This window comes from Apium graveolens, chromosome 2, assembly GCF_009905375.1.
Source record: "Apium graveolens cultivar Ventura chromosome 2, ASM990537v1, whole genome shotgun sequence".
Lineage (NCBI taxonomy): Eukaryota > Viridiplantae > Streptophyta > Magnoliopsida > Apiales > Apiaceae > Apium > Apium graveolens.
The window spans coordinates 240113535-240127857 of record NC_133648.1 but is presented as its reverse complement, the minus strand read 5'-3'; the positions used below and the strand labels follow the sequence as shown (position 1 = coordinate 240127857).

The following is a 14323-nucleotide window of genomic DNA, read 5'->3' as shown; positions in this document are numbered from 1 at the left end:
ATCCACTCCATCTCAGGAAACAGTATCTGACAAGGCTAATTCCCCTTCTGTGTCTCTTGGTAATCAAGGCACAAGTGCTGATAATGCTGATCAACACTTAGAAGCTCCAACAGCAACAAATCTTTTGCCAACACCTGTTCCTGATGCTATTCAAACTCCGGAATTATCTAAGTCACCTTCTCTGCATCTAGACACTGATGATCAGACTTTAGGTGAGCATCAGGATATGGCTGTTGATCAGAACTTAGCATCAGATCATCAATTAGAGGATGCTGACGCCTCCATTGCTACTCACACTGCTATTATATCAGATGATACTGATTCTATAAGTTCTGATGCTGCACATGCTGGAGATACTGGTGATGCTGCTCCAACTGCAAATACTGATGCAGCAGGTCCTTCAGGACACATTCCTCTTTCTAAGTCTGAAATAGTAAAGAAGTTTGTTACAGAGGAACCACCAGTGCCTTGGAGTGAAACTCCTGCAGGACAGGAGTGGACTAAGGAATGGAACTCAGTCTCATGTATTCCATCTGCGTTACATCTTACTGAGCACTTGACTAAAGCTGATGAAATGTTAAATTTTGATGATTTCAAAACCCAGCTTCGTGTCACTGCATTGAGTACTAAACATCTACAAGGTCTTCATTCAACCACTCATGCAGAAATACACAAGATTCAGGAGAACTTTATCAAGCAGGAACAAGTTTGGAAACTTGATAAGAAAAAGTTCTTTCAACCTTCTATTAACAGGATTGCTTATATTGAGAAGACTCAAGATCGTCAACAAGCACAGATTGATCAAATTCTGCAAAATCAAGCTTCTCAGCAATCACAACTGACTGAAATCCAATCTTCAGTGGAATTGCTTATCTCTCTTCTACTTCCTGCTGATGCCAAAAAGGGGGAGAAAGTGATTAAGTCCAAATGCAAGGATGACAAGACACTGCAAGGAAAGGATGATGAAAAAGATGACCAAGGAAACTCTGGAATGGGTGGAGGTCATAGTCAAGGTAAAAGATTCTCATCAAGAAATGCTGAAATTGCAAGTCACAGGATAAGTTCTGATACTGGGAAGAGAATAAGTTCTGATACTGGTAAAAGAATAAATTCTGATGAACTTCTAGATCTTGATGAAGAAATGTCAAGACAGTTATTTCTTCAAGAAAATCCAGGAATGGACTTGGAAAGTTTAAAGGAAGAAGAAGCTAGACTTAAATCAAAGAAAGCCACATCTAAATCTGAAGCTTCTGGTAAAAAGTCACTTCCAAAACTGAAAGGTATTGTGATTAAAGAAAAGGCACAAACTGAAGCAACATTTGCTAAATCACAACCAAAGATAGATCCAAGATCCAAGGGTAAAGAAAAGGTTGGTGAACCTGTTAAAGTTTATGTACCTCCTGAAGATGAAGAAATTACTGATGACAAAGATAATCTTGCTCTGACTTCAAGAAAAGTTCTTAAAACAACCTCTGACATGGCTTAAGTTGTTCAGAGTCAAGAAATTGTAAGTTCTGATATTCAAAAGAAGCAAGTAACCTCTGACACAGCTCAAGTTAACTTGATATCAGAAGAAAGATCAAAAACACTCCTACCAGGATTCACTAAAGCAAAACAAACTCAACCTTTGAAGACTACTGCAAGTCATTTTGAAGCTAGAGTAGTTACTGGAAAGGAAGCAAGAGATAAAACTGGATTGGGAAGTGCTGATGAAAGAAGAGTACACAACACTACCAATGATCCAACTTTCTTGAGTGAACCAGGTATTGGAGCAACTCCTGAAAGATTGAATCAACTGAATCTGTACAAATGGTTTACCATACCTACTTGAAGGAACACATCTTGTTGTATTTCATGACAGATGGTAGGGTATATCATATAAGACAAAATGCCATTCCATTGAAGTATTTTGAAGAATTGGAGCATGTATTATTCTTACTTCAAGTGGATGACAGATTGACAGGGACTGCTGCAAACTATTTGAAAGAACAGATTCAGAGACAGAAAAGATTTTATTCTGTTAAGTCTGACAGCATATATGTTCCAAAGTACAGAAATCACAATGGTGATATTGTTGATATGAAGCCTAATACTGCACAAATCAGAACATATCTTGGTATTAAGGGGCTTGAGTTTAATCTAGAGTCTGACAAATCCTATGTCATAAGACTAGATCAGGAGTTGAGAAAAGCAAAGATTAATGATCTCAGAGCCGCAATATTTCAAACTGGTGAAGATACTGCAGAGCTTAAAGATGTCAAACGGAGAATGATTGATGAACTCAGATATGCTGAGAAATGTTTGTTGAAGAATTATCTCAGAACAACTCCTGACATCAGAGAGATCAGAAAATGATGAAGCCAAGTCGAAGATCTACAACTGCTTAAATTCTGATGGGTATACAGACTAAAGTTGTTATCAGAAGTTGAATTGGTAAAAGCTTTAAGGACTGTAAGTTGTAGTTATCTTGTCTAATTCTCATGCATTTGTACTTAATGTTTTTGACATCATCAAATATCTGTTAAACTTGTATATTTTGCTAATTTACAAGTTGGGGGAGATTGTTAGATATATTTGATAATGTCGTGGCTAATATGTTTTATGTTTAGATTTCAGATCTTATTTGAACAGGACAAATCAGTACTTAACTGATCAGTACTTATACTGGACGTCAGGACTTAAGGGATATCAGTACTTATGTTATCAGGAGATAAGCATCAGGAGATAGATATCAGAACTTAAGTGCTGAAGGACGATCAGATAAGGACAGTAGCTGATTAAAGTTAAGAAGATCAAGATAAACATAAGAAGAGATATGCATGAAGAAGGAATTCCATAAAGAATGGAATACTTGGAATAAAAGATATCTGATTGATATATATTAGGAAGCAGAATTATATTCCATATCAATTAGCGATTATCTTGTAACTGTGTAATATATAAACACAGACATAGGGTTTACACTATAAGTGTTATCATTATCGAGAATATTATTTACTGTAACCCTAGCAGCTCTCCTGATATTTTGTTCATCACTGAGAGATAACAGTTCTAGATTGTAACAGAGTTTATTGTTTCAATAAAGTTTGTTTTCTGTTACTTAAGTTCTTGAAGTTCGATTTGATTGTAATAAACACTGTATTCACCCCCTCTACAGTGAAAGTGTGACCTAACAACCTATTAGTTTAAAATCTGATTCTCTGGGATACCAAAAACTCTGATCAGCTGTTCCCTTAAGATACTTGAATATTCTTTTTACAGCTGTTAAGTGAGGTTCTCTTGGATCTGCTTGAAATCTTGCACAAAGACAGGTAGCATACATGATATCAGGTCTACTAGCAGTTAGATAGAGTAGAGAGCCAATCATACCTCTGTAATCAGTAATATCTACTGATTTACCAGTATCCTTGTCCATTTTTGTTGCAGTGACCATGGGAGTGGATGCACTTGAACAATCTTGCATTCCAAATTTCTTCAGCAAGTTTCTGGTTTACTTAGTTTGACAAATAAAAGTGCCTTCTTCATTCTGCTTGACTTGAAGGCCCAGAAAATAGCTAAGTTCCCCCATCATACTCATCTGATACCTTGACTGCATCAGTTTGGCAAACTTCTTGCAAAGTCTGTCATTTATAGACCCAAAAATGATATCATCAACATAAATCTGGACCAGAAGTAAGTCATTTCCATGGTTGATGTAGAACATTGTTTTGTCTATAGTTCCTCTGTTAAATCCACTTTCCAGAAGAAACTGAGCTAAAGTCTCATACCATGCTCTAGGAGCTTGCTTAAGTCCATAAAGTGCGTTATCAAGCCTGTAGACATAATCTGGATATTTGGAATCTATAAAGCCTGGAGGTTGTTCAACATATACTTCTTCCTCCAATTCTCCATTGAGAAAAGCACTTTTCACATCCATTTGAAAGACAGTAAACTTTTTGTGAGCAGCATAAGCCAAAAATATTCTTATGGCTTCCAATCTAGCAACTGGTGCAAATGTTTCATCATAATCAATTCCCTCATATTGAGAATATCCTTTTGCAACCAGCCTTGCCTTATTCCTTGTAATTATGCCATCACTATCATTTTTGTTTCTGAATACCCATTTTGTACCAACAACAGATCTGTTCTTTGGTCTTGGCACAAGGGTCCAGACTTTGTTTCTTTCAAATTCATTTAACTCTTCCTGCATTGCTTGCACCCAATCAGCATCTTGAAGAGCTTCTTCCACTTTCTTTGGCTCCGTCTGAGAAAGAAAAGAATTGAAAAGACATTCGTTTGAAGTACATGTTCTAGTTCTGACACCTGTATCAGGATTTCCAATTATCAAATCAGGTGTATGTGATTTAGTCCACTTCCTTGCAGATGGAAGGTTTTCTCTAGAACTGGATGCTCCCCCATGATTCATGTTGTCTTCATTTTCATTTTCTGATGCTCCCCCTGAAACTATGCTCTCTGAGTTGGATTCTTCAGAATTTAGATTTTCAGTACTATTGGAACTTGGCTTATCAGAACTTGACGAATCAGAACTTGAAGAGCCAGATATATGTTCTGATGCTTCTTGAGATGTGGTAATATCTTGAGTATGCTCCCCCTGCATAGGTGCATCTTCCTTTGACGTAGTTACCACAGTTTCAATAACATCAGAGTTTAATCCATCAGAGTTTGCAGTATCAGGACTTCTATCGTCAGGATTTTCAGTATCAGAATTTGAGTCTTCATTTTCAAATCTCAGCTGATCATGATCAATAAAATCTTCATCTTCTTATCATCAAAAGAGACATTGATAGATTCCATGACCACTCTTGTTCTCAAGTTATAGACTCTGAAGGCTTTTGTGGAAAGTGGATATCCAACAAAGATTCCTTCATCAGCTTTTAGATCAAATTTGGATAGCTGTTTAGGATGAGTCTTAAGAACAAAACACTTGCATCCAAATACATGAAAATACTTCAGATTTGGCTTCTTTTTCTTCACCATCTCATACGGTGTCTTTCCTTGCTTGTTAATGAGTGTTGCATTTTGAGTAAAATAAGCAGTCTGTACAGCTTCAGCCCAGAAATAGGTTGGAAGCTTTGCTTCTTCAAGCATTGTACGTGCAGCTTCAATGAGAGTTCTATTCTTCCTTTCAACAACTCCCTTTTGCTGTGGAGTTCCAAGAGCAGAGAATTCCTGCTTGATTCCATGGTTTTTGCAGAACTCTTCCATTATCAAATTCTTGAACTCAGTGTCATTATCACTCCTTATTATCTTCACAGAATCTTTGACCAATTTATCCAGTTGTTTGACATGATCAATCAAGATAGATGCAGTTTCACTTTTTGTGTGCAAGAAATACACCCATGTGTATCTGGTGAACTCATCCACTATGACCAAAGCATATTTCTTCTTTGCAATAGACATGACATTTACTGGACCAAATAGATCAACATGTAGTAGGTGATAAGGCTCAAGAATTGATGATTCAGTCTTGCTCTTGAATGAGGATTTTCTTTGTTTAGCCTTCTGACAAGAATCACAAAGGCCATCAGGAGCAAATACTGACTTTGGCAATCCTCTCACAAGATCTTTCTTGACCAACTCATTTATATTGTTGAAATTTAAATGAGAGATTTTCTTGTGCCAATTCCAGCTTTCTTCAATTGATGCTCTACTCATCAGGCAGATTGCAGAACCATCAGTACTTGTTGAAAGCTTGGCTTCATAAATGTTACCACGCCTGTATCCTTTCAGAACAATTTTGCTTGTAGATTTACTCACAACTTCACAGTGTTCTTCAAAGAAATCAACATGATAACCTCTGTCACAGATTTGACTTATACTCAGCAGATTGTGTTTAAGTCCTGAGACCAGAGCTACTTCTTTAATGATGACATTCCCAAGATTGATATTGCCATATCCCAATGCTTTTCCAATGTTGCCATCTCCATAAGAAACACTTGGGCCAGCTTTCTCCACAAAGTCTGATAGCAGGGCTTTATTTCCAGTCATATGTCCTGAACATCTACTGTCCAGAACAAGGATGTTTTTCCTGTTGCCCTGCAATCACAAAGACCACTAATGATTAGTTTTAAGGACCCAGACTTGCTTGGATCAGACTTTGAATCAGAATTTACACTAGAAGGAATAATGGAAACTTTCTTTAAAGAAGGTTTTATTTGATAATAATCATAGTATAAACTATGATATTCCTTACAAGTATAAATGAAATGCCATAAACTACCACAATGAAAACAAGGATTTTGTGGCTTATATCTAACAGACTGACTCTTAACTCCTGACTTTGAAGGTAAGGAGTTTATGTTCTTATTCTTCCTGCAAAAAGAAGCCAGATGGTTAGAACTTCCACAGTTATGACACGTTTTCCTAGGAGCATCAGGAACAGGCTTTTAATCATTGCTTTTATTCACTCCTTCCTTTCCATTCCTATTTTTCCTAGGTGATTTTACGTTGTTTACATTCTTAACATCTTTCATCTTATGCTTAAGCTGCTTCTTTGTCATTAAGCATATGTCTACTTCAGCTGTCTTTTCCTGTTTTAGTTTGTCAGAAGTTAATCCCTTTTTAACTTCTGATTTCTCATTATCAGACTTTACATCTACAAACTTAACATGTTTTAACTTTGGCTTTTGCTTAACAACAACATGCTTAATTTCTACAGTTCCTTTATCATTCTTATCATCTCCATAACCTAAGCCCTCTTTCTAGTTTTCACTACTTAACAAATTCTGAGTTGTTCTGCCAGAGTTAGTCCAAATCCTGATAACCTCTCTTTCCTTTTCTAACTCAGTTTTTAGAGATTCATTCATTTTTATTACTTCATCCCTAATATAAAAAACATCATCTCTATCTTTCTGAGTTTGATGGAACATAACTAACTCATTTTCTAAAAAATCATTTTTTTCTTAAAAGCAAGATTTTCAGAAGTTAATCTTTCACATGTTAGAGTTTGATCTCTATAACTAACAAACATGGTTTTAAGATATCTTCCCAACTCATTAATATCATCAGTATGAAAGGCATAAATGGTTTGAGGTACCTTTGATTCAGCAGCTTCAGAACTGCTTTCAGCACTTGCCTTATCAGCATTTGCCATCAAGGCATAATTCTCCTCACTTTCAGAATCTGAGGTGTCTGTCCAGCTTTTCTTCTTTATGATAAGAGCCTTGCCTTTGTCACTCTTCACTTTCTTGCAATCAGGAGATATGTGGCCTTTCTCACCACAGTTGTAGCATTTGACATTTGTATAATCTCCTCTGTCAGACTTTCCTCCTCTGCTCTCAGATCTTCTGAAATTCTTCTTATCAGAACTTGTGCCTTTCCTGGAAAACTTCTTTCCCTTCCTGAACTTTCTGTATGCAATCTTTGTGATCCCTTTTACCATAAGAGCACACAGCTTCATCATCTCCTCATCAGCATCCGTCTCAGGCAGGCTTTCAGATTCCGAGTCATCATCACTTTCAGAACTTGATGACTCAGTATCAGACTTTGTGAAAAGAGCTTTACCCTTGTCTTTCCTTGAGGTAGGTGCTTTGGGGGATTCTTCTTCAGCTTTAAGAGCAACTGTCCTTGACTTTCCTCCTTTCCTCTTGCTTCTTTGTTCCATCTCAAGTTCATGAGTCTTGAGCATTCCATAGATTTCATCAAGAGTTGTTTCATCAAGATTGTAGTTGTCTCTTATTGTTGTTGCCTTCAAATCCCAGCATTCAGGAAGAGCTAACAGGAATTTAAGGTTTGAATCTTCAAGATCATACTCCTTATCAACCAGTGATAGATCATTCAAGAGTTTGACAAATCTATCATATAATTCAGTCAATGACTCATTAGCCTTTGAGTCAAAGTGTTCATACTCTTGAATGAGTATTGTCTTCATGTTCTTCTTAATCGTATCAGTTCCCTGACACCTTGTTTCCAGGGCATCCCATGTCTCCTTTGCAGTCTTGCAGTTTATTACCCTGTTTGACATTACATTATCAATGGCACTATGCAGTAAGTGTCGTACCTTAGCATCCTTAGCAACTGATGCGATATCTTCAACAGTATAATCACTCTTCTCCTTTGGTACCGTCTTTGCTGCTTCACCTGCAACTGCAACCGCGAGCTTGGTTGGTTTGTGAGGTCCTTCCTTGATTCTATCAAGATATTCTGGATCAGTTGCTTCCAGAAACATGGTCATCCTCACCTTCCATATGGGATATTCATATGGTCTCAATATGGGAACTATGATGGTCTCATATCGACTTTGAATTTGTGTCTTTGGAGGTTCTTCAGTTTTAGTGGGCTTAGTTGGAGTTTCTGTTTCAGACATGATTGTATATGGATCTTAAGCTGTTTGTACGCTAACAACCTGGCTCTGATACCACTTATTAGGTCACACACACACTGTAGAGGGGGTGAATACAGTGTAAAGTACAATCAAATCGAACTTTAATAACTCAAGTAACAGAAAACAAACTTTATTGAACCAATAAACTCTGTTACAGTATGGAACTGTTACCTCTCAGTGATGAACAAATATCACGAGAGCTGCTAGGGTTACAATGAATAATATTTTGGATAATGATAACACTTATAGTGTAAACCCTATGTCTGTGTTTATATACTACACAGTTACAAGATAATTGCTAATTGATATGGAATATAATTCTGCTTCTTAAAATATATCAATCAGATATCTTTTCTTCCAAGTATTCTATTCTTCATAGAATTCCTTCTTCATGCATATCTCTTCTTATGTTTGTCTCAATCTTCTTTCCTTTAAACAGCTGCTGTCCTTATCTGAACGTCCTTCAGTACTTAAGTTCTGATATCCATCTTCTGATGATTATCTCCTGATAATATAAGTACTGATATCCTTAAGTCTTGACTTCTAGTAAGTACTGATTTATCCTGTTTAAGTAAGATCTGCAAACTAAACATAAATCATATTAGCCATGACATTATCAAATATATCTAACAGTGTAAATCTATTCCTTTAATTGAGAATTAGAGTAATATCCCGGTTTAATTTGCTGATAATTCTTAAGGTAAGTGTTTGATGTGATTATGACAACTAACCAACCTTATCATTTGGGTTTTTGCCAACAGAAAAAGGGAAAACTGAAATCCAATTCCTAATAAAATATGTACAGTATATAAACAATTAAGAAAATCTATCTAATCAAACAGATTATACATATTTTTAATAGACAAAATAATTGGAGATTTATTGTTTATATTATGTTCATAGACAGATGCAGTAAAAATAAGTGTAACATTTTGGATGTTGAACTCACACTATTGATATTTCAAACACAATAAATCCAGAGTTAAGAAGGTAATATAGAAAAATGTTACAGGAAGTTCTTAATATGTCATGTCAATTGTCTACACTTGGAAGATTGTAAAACACTTTCTCAAAAACTACATTATTTGTGATATATGTGCTAATACCATCACAACTATCTATGAGAATATGGAGGCCTTCAGGTCTGTCACTCTAGATATAGCAACATAAATGTGTCCGTGCGAGAAAACTGCTTTAGGAAGGTAAAGCCCAACCGTATCAAGTGATTGTCCCTGACTCTTGTTAATCGTCATGGCATAACATATTTGAATCAGAAACTGAACGCGTTTAAACTCAAATGGCCAGTTCGTGTCACTTGGAATCATCTCAATTCTAGGTATTAGATGTTTCGTTCCAACATGAGAGCCACACAAAATCTCACATTCAATACTGTTCTTCCTACAGGATTTCACAATCATTTTTGTACCATTGCATAATCCCATGATCTGGTTTAAGTTTCTCATAAGCATGACGACAACTCCTACCTTCAATATTAACTCATGCTTAGGAATGCAAGGCATATTAATAGAGTTTAGATACTCAACTGGAAAAGTGGATCTGAAATCATTATCATCATCACCTGCATCATCAATTGAATCCTGACTCAGATAAGTGTAAACCATGCCAGGAATTTTTTCAAGTATCGTTGTATTAATCTCATCCACCACGAAATTGGTAGGTGTGAGTATGACCCTTGATCTGAGGTATTAATGTGAAGAGATATTTTGTATAAAATCTGGGTACGTCAATTCAAAAAGCTTCTGGATTGGATCTCCGGACGTATGAACGATATATTTATCAGGAATCTTTATTAACATTTCACCAGTGTCTGGACTTGGAGAAATATTGGTTTCTTTGCCATCACCGACAGCAAGCTGCCACTTGCTAAAGTCCGCAATGGTTTTGTTCTCCAAATCACTATTTCCTGCATTAAGCCGCATGTTTTGCTTTAACAAAAATACTTCACAGGATTCCCAAATCTTGGATTTATTGAGGGTAGAGCAGACAACTTCAGCCCTTGACGCTTTTGGAATGACAGGAAGTATCTGCCTAAAATCTCCACCAAAAACAATGGTTATACCACCAAATAGCTTTTTAGCTCTGCTTTTATCAATAGCAGACATAATATCTCTCAAGGATCGATCAACGCATTCAAAAGCATGATGATGTTGCATAGGAGCCTCGTCCCAAATTATTAAATCAGTTCGCTGAAGTAGCTCAGAAATATCAGTCTCGTGTCTTAAACCGGTAGAACAATTTTCATCAAGCTTGAGTGGAATGTGAAAGCGGGAGTGTGCGGTTCTTCCACCAGGAAGCAACACAGCAGCTATACCACATGAGGCAACAGGAAGCACAATCTTATGCTCTGATCGTAATCGACAACACAGTGTCTGCCACAAAAAAGTCTTTACACATCCTCCACTTCCGTACACAAAGAAAACACCACCATTTTTCTGGTTGATATTGTCAAGAATGGAATCATAGACTATCTTCTGTTCATCATTGAGAAGACTATGATTTCTTGTGTGGATTCTCTTCATTTCTTCTATATCATAGGATGTTTCCTCAAGAATTAGTCTTTTCTCATAGTTGGAAAAAAAAGCATCTCCGGGATATGGCATATCTGGGAAGTTTCTAAGGCTTTTACCAATATCATTCAACAATTTCTCTATCTCTGCAATAAAATTAATAAAACTTGATAACATTAATCCAAACATGGAACATGTAATATGTACAAAGCATTATTAACAACTCACACCTGCAAGAGCGTAATTCTGGATCTCAATATCTGATAGACAAAGGTTTGGATTCCCAGTGAGATGTCGCCTCACAAGAAGAATATCATCTGACATGCATCCCCAATGAGCTTCCCAAAGGCTACGCGAATGAGAGACTGGGCTGTATACTAAAATGTTGACAAACATGGCACGTAATTGTGGAGGCATGGATGTATGCGCATTTTCACCTATAGCTTCGTGCCAATGCTGGTCGTTCTGGAGGATACCTAGCGCGGCACAGGCTTCGTGAAAGGAGTTATAAACATGGTCGTTGACTGTCTTCAAATCATCAAAACATACAGCACCTTTAATACTGAGCAGGAGCATGCAGAGATATAATAGTTCCCCGCTAGATGAATGTATTTCAGCAAGCCTACCGATTACATCACCTTTTTTCCTCTGTTTCCAGATACCAGGTTGTTGATGCCATGTAAACTTGCTTGGAAATTCTGAATAGGTTAAATTTGGGGCCTCTGCATATATTTTATTTGCATCAAACCATGCTTCTAATTTGCTTTTCTTTATTCCAGCATTGTCAAAAACTTCCTGTAGATTTTGTGAGCCTTTAAACGACACATGTTTGTCATTCGGTAGATGTACTGGCAATCGTTCAAAGGAAGGCTACCGGGAATGGATGTTAAAACCAAATATCCTCCATGATGCTTCAGATGCACAAACATATCTTTCATTCAAGTATTGTTTGACTTCATCAAGCGACCGTTTCTCATGAGTGATTGTGGTTGGGCACCCTTTTTTGTTGTTTGTTTTTTTCCTCAGACACATGGTGGCGGTATCATGTCCTTTTAAACAATATTTAAACAGATATTTTAATGATCTGGAGCTGTTATAAATCTCCAAATTTATGTGACATTGAAATCTTATTAGAAGATCTCGATTGTAGGGGACAACATAACGATTATCCAGGTCAATTCCCTTTTTCTTTACGGTAATTCCAGTTTTCCTCCTCTTATAGATGGGAAAGCCACAATCATCAAAGTATGTGTGAGAATTATACATGTTAAAAAGGAAAGAACGATGTTTCAATTTAATTAAAATAAATCAAAAAGGATAGTTTTACTAAAAGGTGAAAAATTAAATGTTGTATTCTTCCAGCAGTTTTTGGAAAATTAATTTAATGTAAAAGATCTCAGAATTACCTTTTAGGAAAATGTTTAATACAACGGCCTTTAACCATACAAGGAGAATTGACACATTCAGTGCCACATGGTCCGTGGATCATGTAATTCTTGACAGCTTCGTAACCAATTGGATCAATATTTGGGTTAGGAATTTCTGCAGAAACCATTTTATCTATTTGTTCAGTTGTTTTGGGACGATCGTTTGGATGCAACCATATTAGCATGTGACCATGTGGCAATCCACGCTTTTGAAACTCTATGACGTGCATTACTGTAATATAAAATTGATGAAAATAATTAAATAAAGCCTTACATACATGTTATATTAAATTTAAATCATAAGCAATTTGTTAGAGGAAGAAATCCTGAAAATAGCATACCTCCAATACAACGTCCAAAGCAGTTCTTATTTTTTATTTGATCAAGAAGTTGGTCAACTTTCATTTTAAATACCCTTGCAACGACGTCGGGTGCGTCAACAACATCAACACCAAGTAGAAATTTTAACATCCTATGAATTTCAGGCCATTTTGTGTTAGTGGTCATCGTAAGGAACAATGATGGGTGTCCAAGTGTTCGACAAATTGCCATTACGTCCTTGAAATACTGGTTCATGTATCTTTTACTGCCAGTGAAGGAGGCTGGTAAAATTGTTGCCTTGCCGACATTTTCAGGATTGCTGTCACCCTTGTTTAGTGCATCTCGTATGTTGTGGTACATATCAGAACGAATTGTAGTCTGGTGACCTCTGATCCAGTCAAGTCTGTATTGCTCAATCGCAGTAAATGCGTCAACAACATATTGCTGCCATAAACGACCTCCCAGATGTGGAGTCAAACCTGAATATACATGAGACAATTTCGGGAGAAAATTAGAATGGTAGAATTAATTCATTTATAAGTGCTCAAATTTAGGTCATGATTTTGAACATACCTTCCGAAGGCCGTATCATGAGTTTATAATTGTAATATTCTTTCATCGTGATGAACTCTCCCCCCCTTTTTATCCGGATCTTCATCTTCGGTATTCTGGCGTTGTTTCTGATTTTTTTATTTGGTCTGTTTACAGGGATTTGACGGCAATATCCGATGTCTCCATGAGGAAACAAAATAGGATACTGAAGCTGCATAAACCGTGGATCTGTTTCAAAAATTCTCTCCAATCCATTGGTTCTCGAATGGATTATTGTAACCCTGCATCCTTTAGCATACTCGTCAGTGACAATCAACCCGGCAACTTCATTCGATGGACCAATATGGTTAGGTCGACCAGATGCGGAAGACGAAGATATTAGAACCAATCTAAATTCATCAACTGGATTCTGACTAATTCTTTCACGTGCCATACGAAAACCTTTGACCAAACGATTATGTTTATCCAACATTTCTAACAACGACTCAACGATTTCTTCATCCACGGCATCGCGTCCTCCCTTAACGACATTTATTCTGTTATGTACTTCATCTTCAGTGTCATATATGTAGAGTTGACAGAATTTGGGGTTCTCACCATCAAGTGGTACAAAGCTTCCCATACTGTGGTAATTTACACCTTTTACTTTGAAACAGTAAGGAGCACCGTCACGATTGATACTACGATCAATTTGACCTCCGGTGGAAGACATGGCAAACATACAGTTGTACATTCTAATATTTTCCTTGAAATGCCTAAAACGGGATCCACCAGTAAGGAGTGAAGCGAGAGGCTCGGGAGGTTGCTTTTCCTTCTTAAGAATTATCTGACCATTTTTACCACAAAGAGAGAAAGTTGGAGGCTTTTTGGTCGCTTTTTTATTATTTCTTTCATGATTCCACATGATGGCCTGACACTTTGAACAAATTCTATCAGGATCACCGACATCGAGGTACTAACTCCACTTAGTAACAGTATTGTCAAAATCATGTACATCAACATCGTCACAATCACCTACAAATTTTGAAATTATTATGAATGTGGAACATCAGAGTAATTAAGAATGAAACTGAATTTAAGTTCATACTGGTAGATATACAATCATTATCGGTGCTTTCACAATCTTCAATATTGTTAAATTCTCATAATAAGTTCTTAGAACCGGAACTTTC

At 36.7% G+C, this 14323-nt stretch overlaps 1 protein-coding gene across 1 annotated transcript; it reads right to left on the bottom strand.

The window, feature by feature from the left end:
- Positions 1-9441: 9441 nt before the first annotated feature.
- On the bottom strand, positions 9442-14055 carry LOC141698233 (uncharacterized). Its single transcript, XM_074502905.1, has 6 exons — positions 13173-14055; positions 12620-13078; positions 12280-12510; positions 11082-11663; positions 10139-10997; positions 9442-10021 (listed from the first exon to the last, which is right to left on the bottom strand). Exons 1-6 carry the CDS (start codon positions 14053-14055, stop codon positions 9442-9444), a joined length of 3594 nt encoding a protein of 1197 aa, XP_074359006.1.
- Between the last annotated feature and the right edge of the window lie 268 nt (positions 14056-14323).

What these genes read in the sequence shown, in the direction of transcription:
- LOC141698233 (XM_074502905.1), bottom strand. Translation starts at nt 14,055, where the DNA reads ATGTGGAATCATGAAAGAAATAATAAAAAAGCGACCAAAAAGCCTCCA. An exon ending in TTGTATGGTTAAAGGCCGTT is followed by an intron (nt 11,664 to 12,279) that starts GTATTAAACATT and finishes TGTCGTTTAAAG; the next exon opens with GCTCACAAAATCTACAGGAA. An exon ending in AGTCCAGACACTGGTGAAAT is followed by an intron (nt 10,022 to 10,138) that starts GTTAATAAAGAT and finishes TTAATACCTCAG; the next exon opens with ATCAAGGGTCATACTCACAC.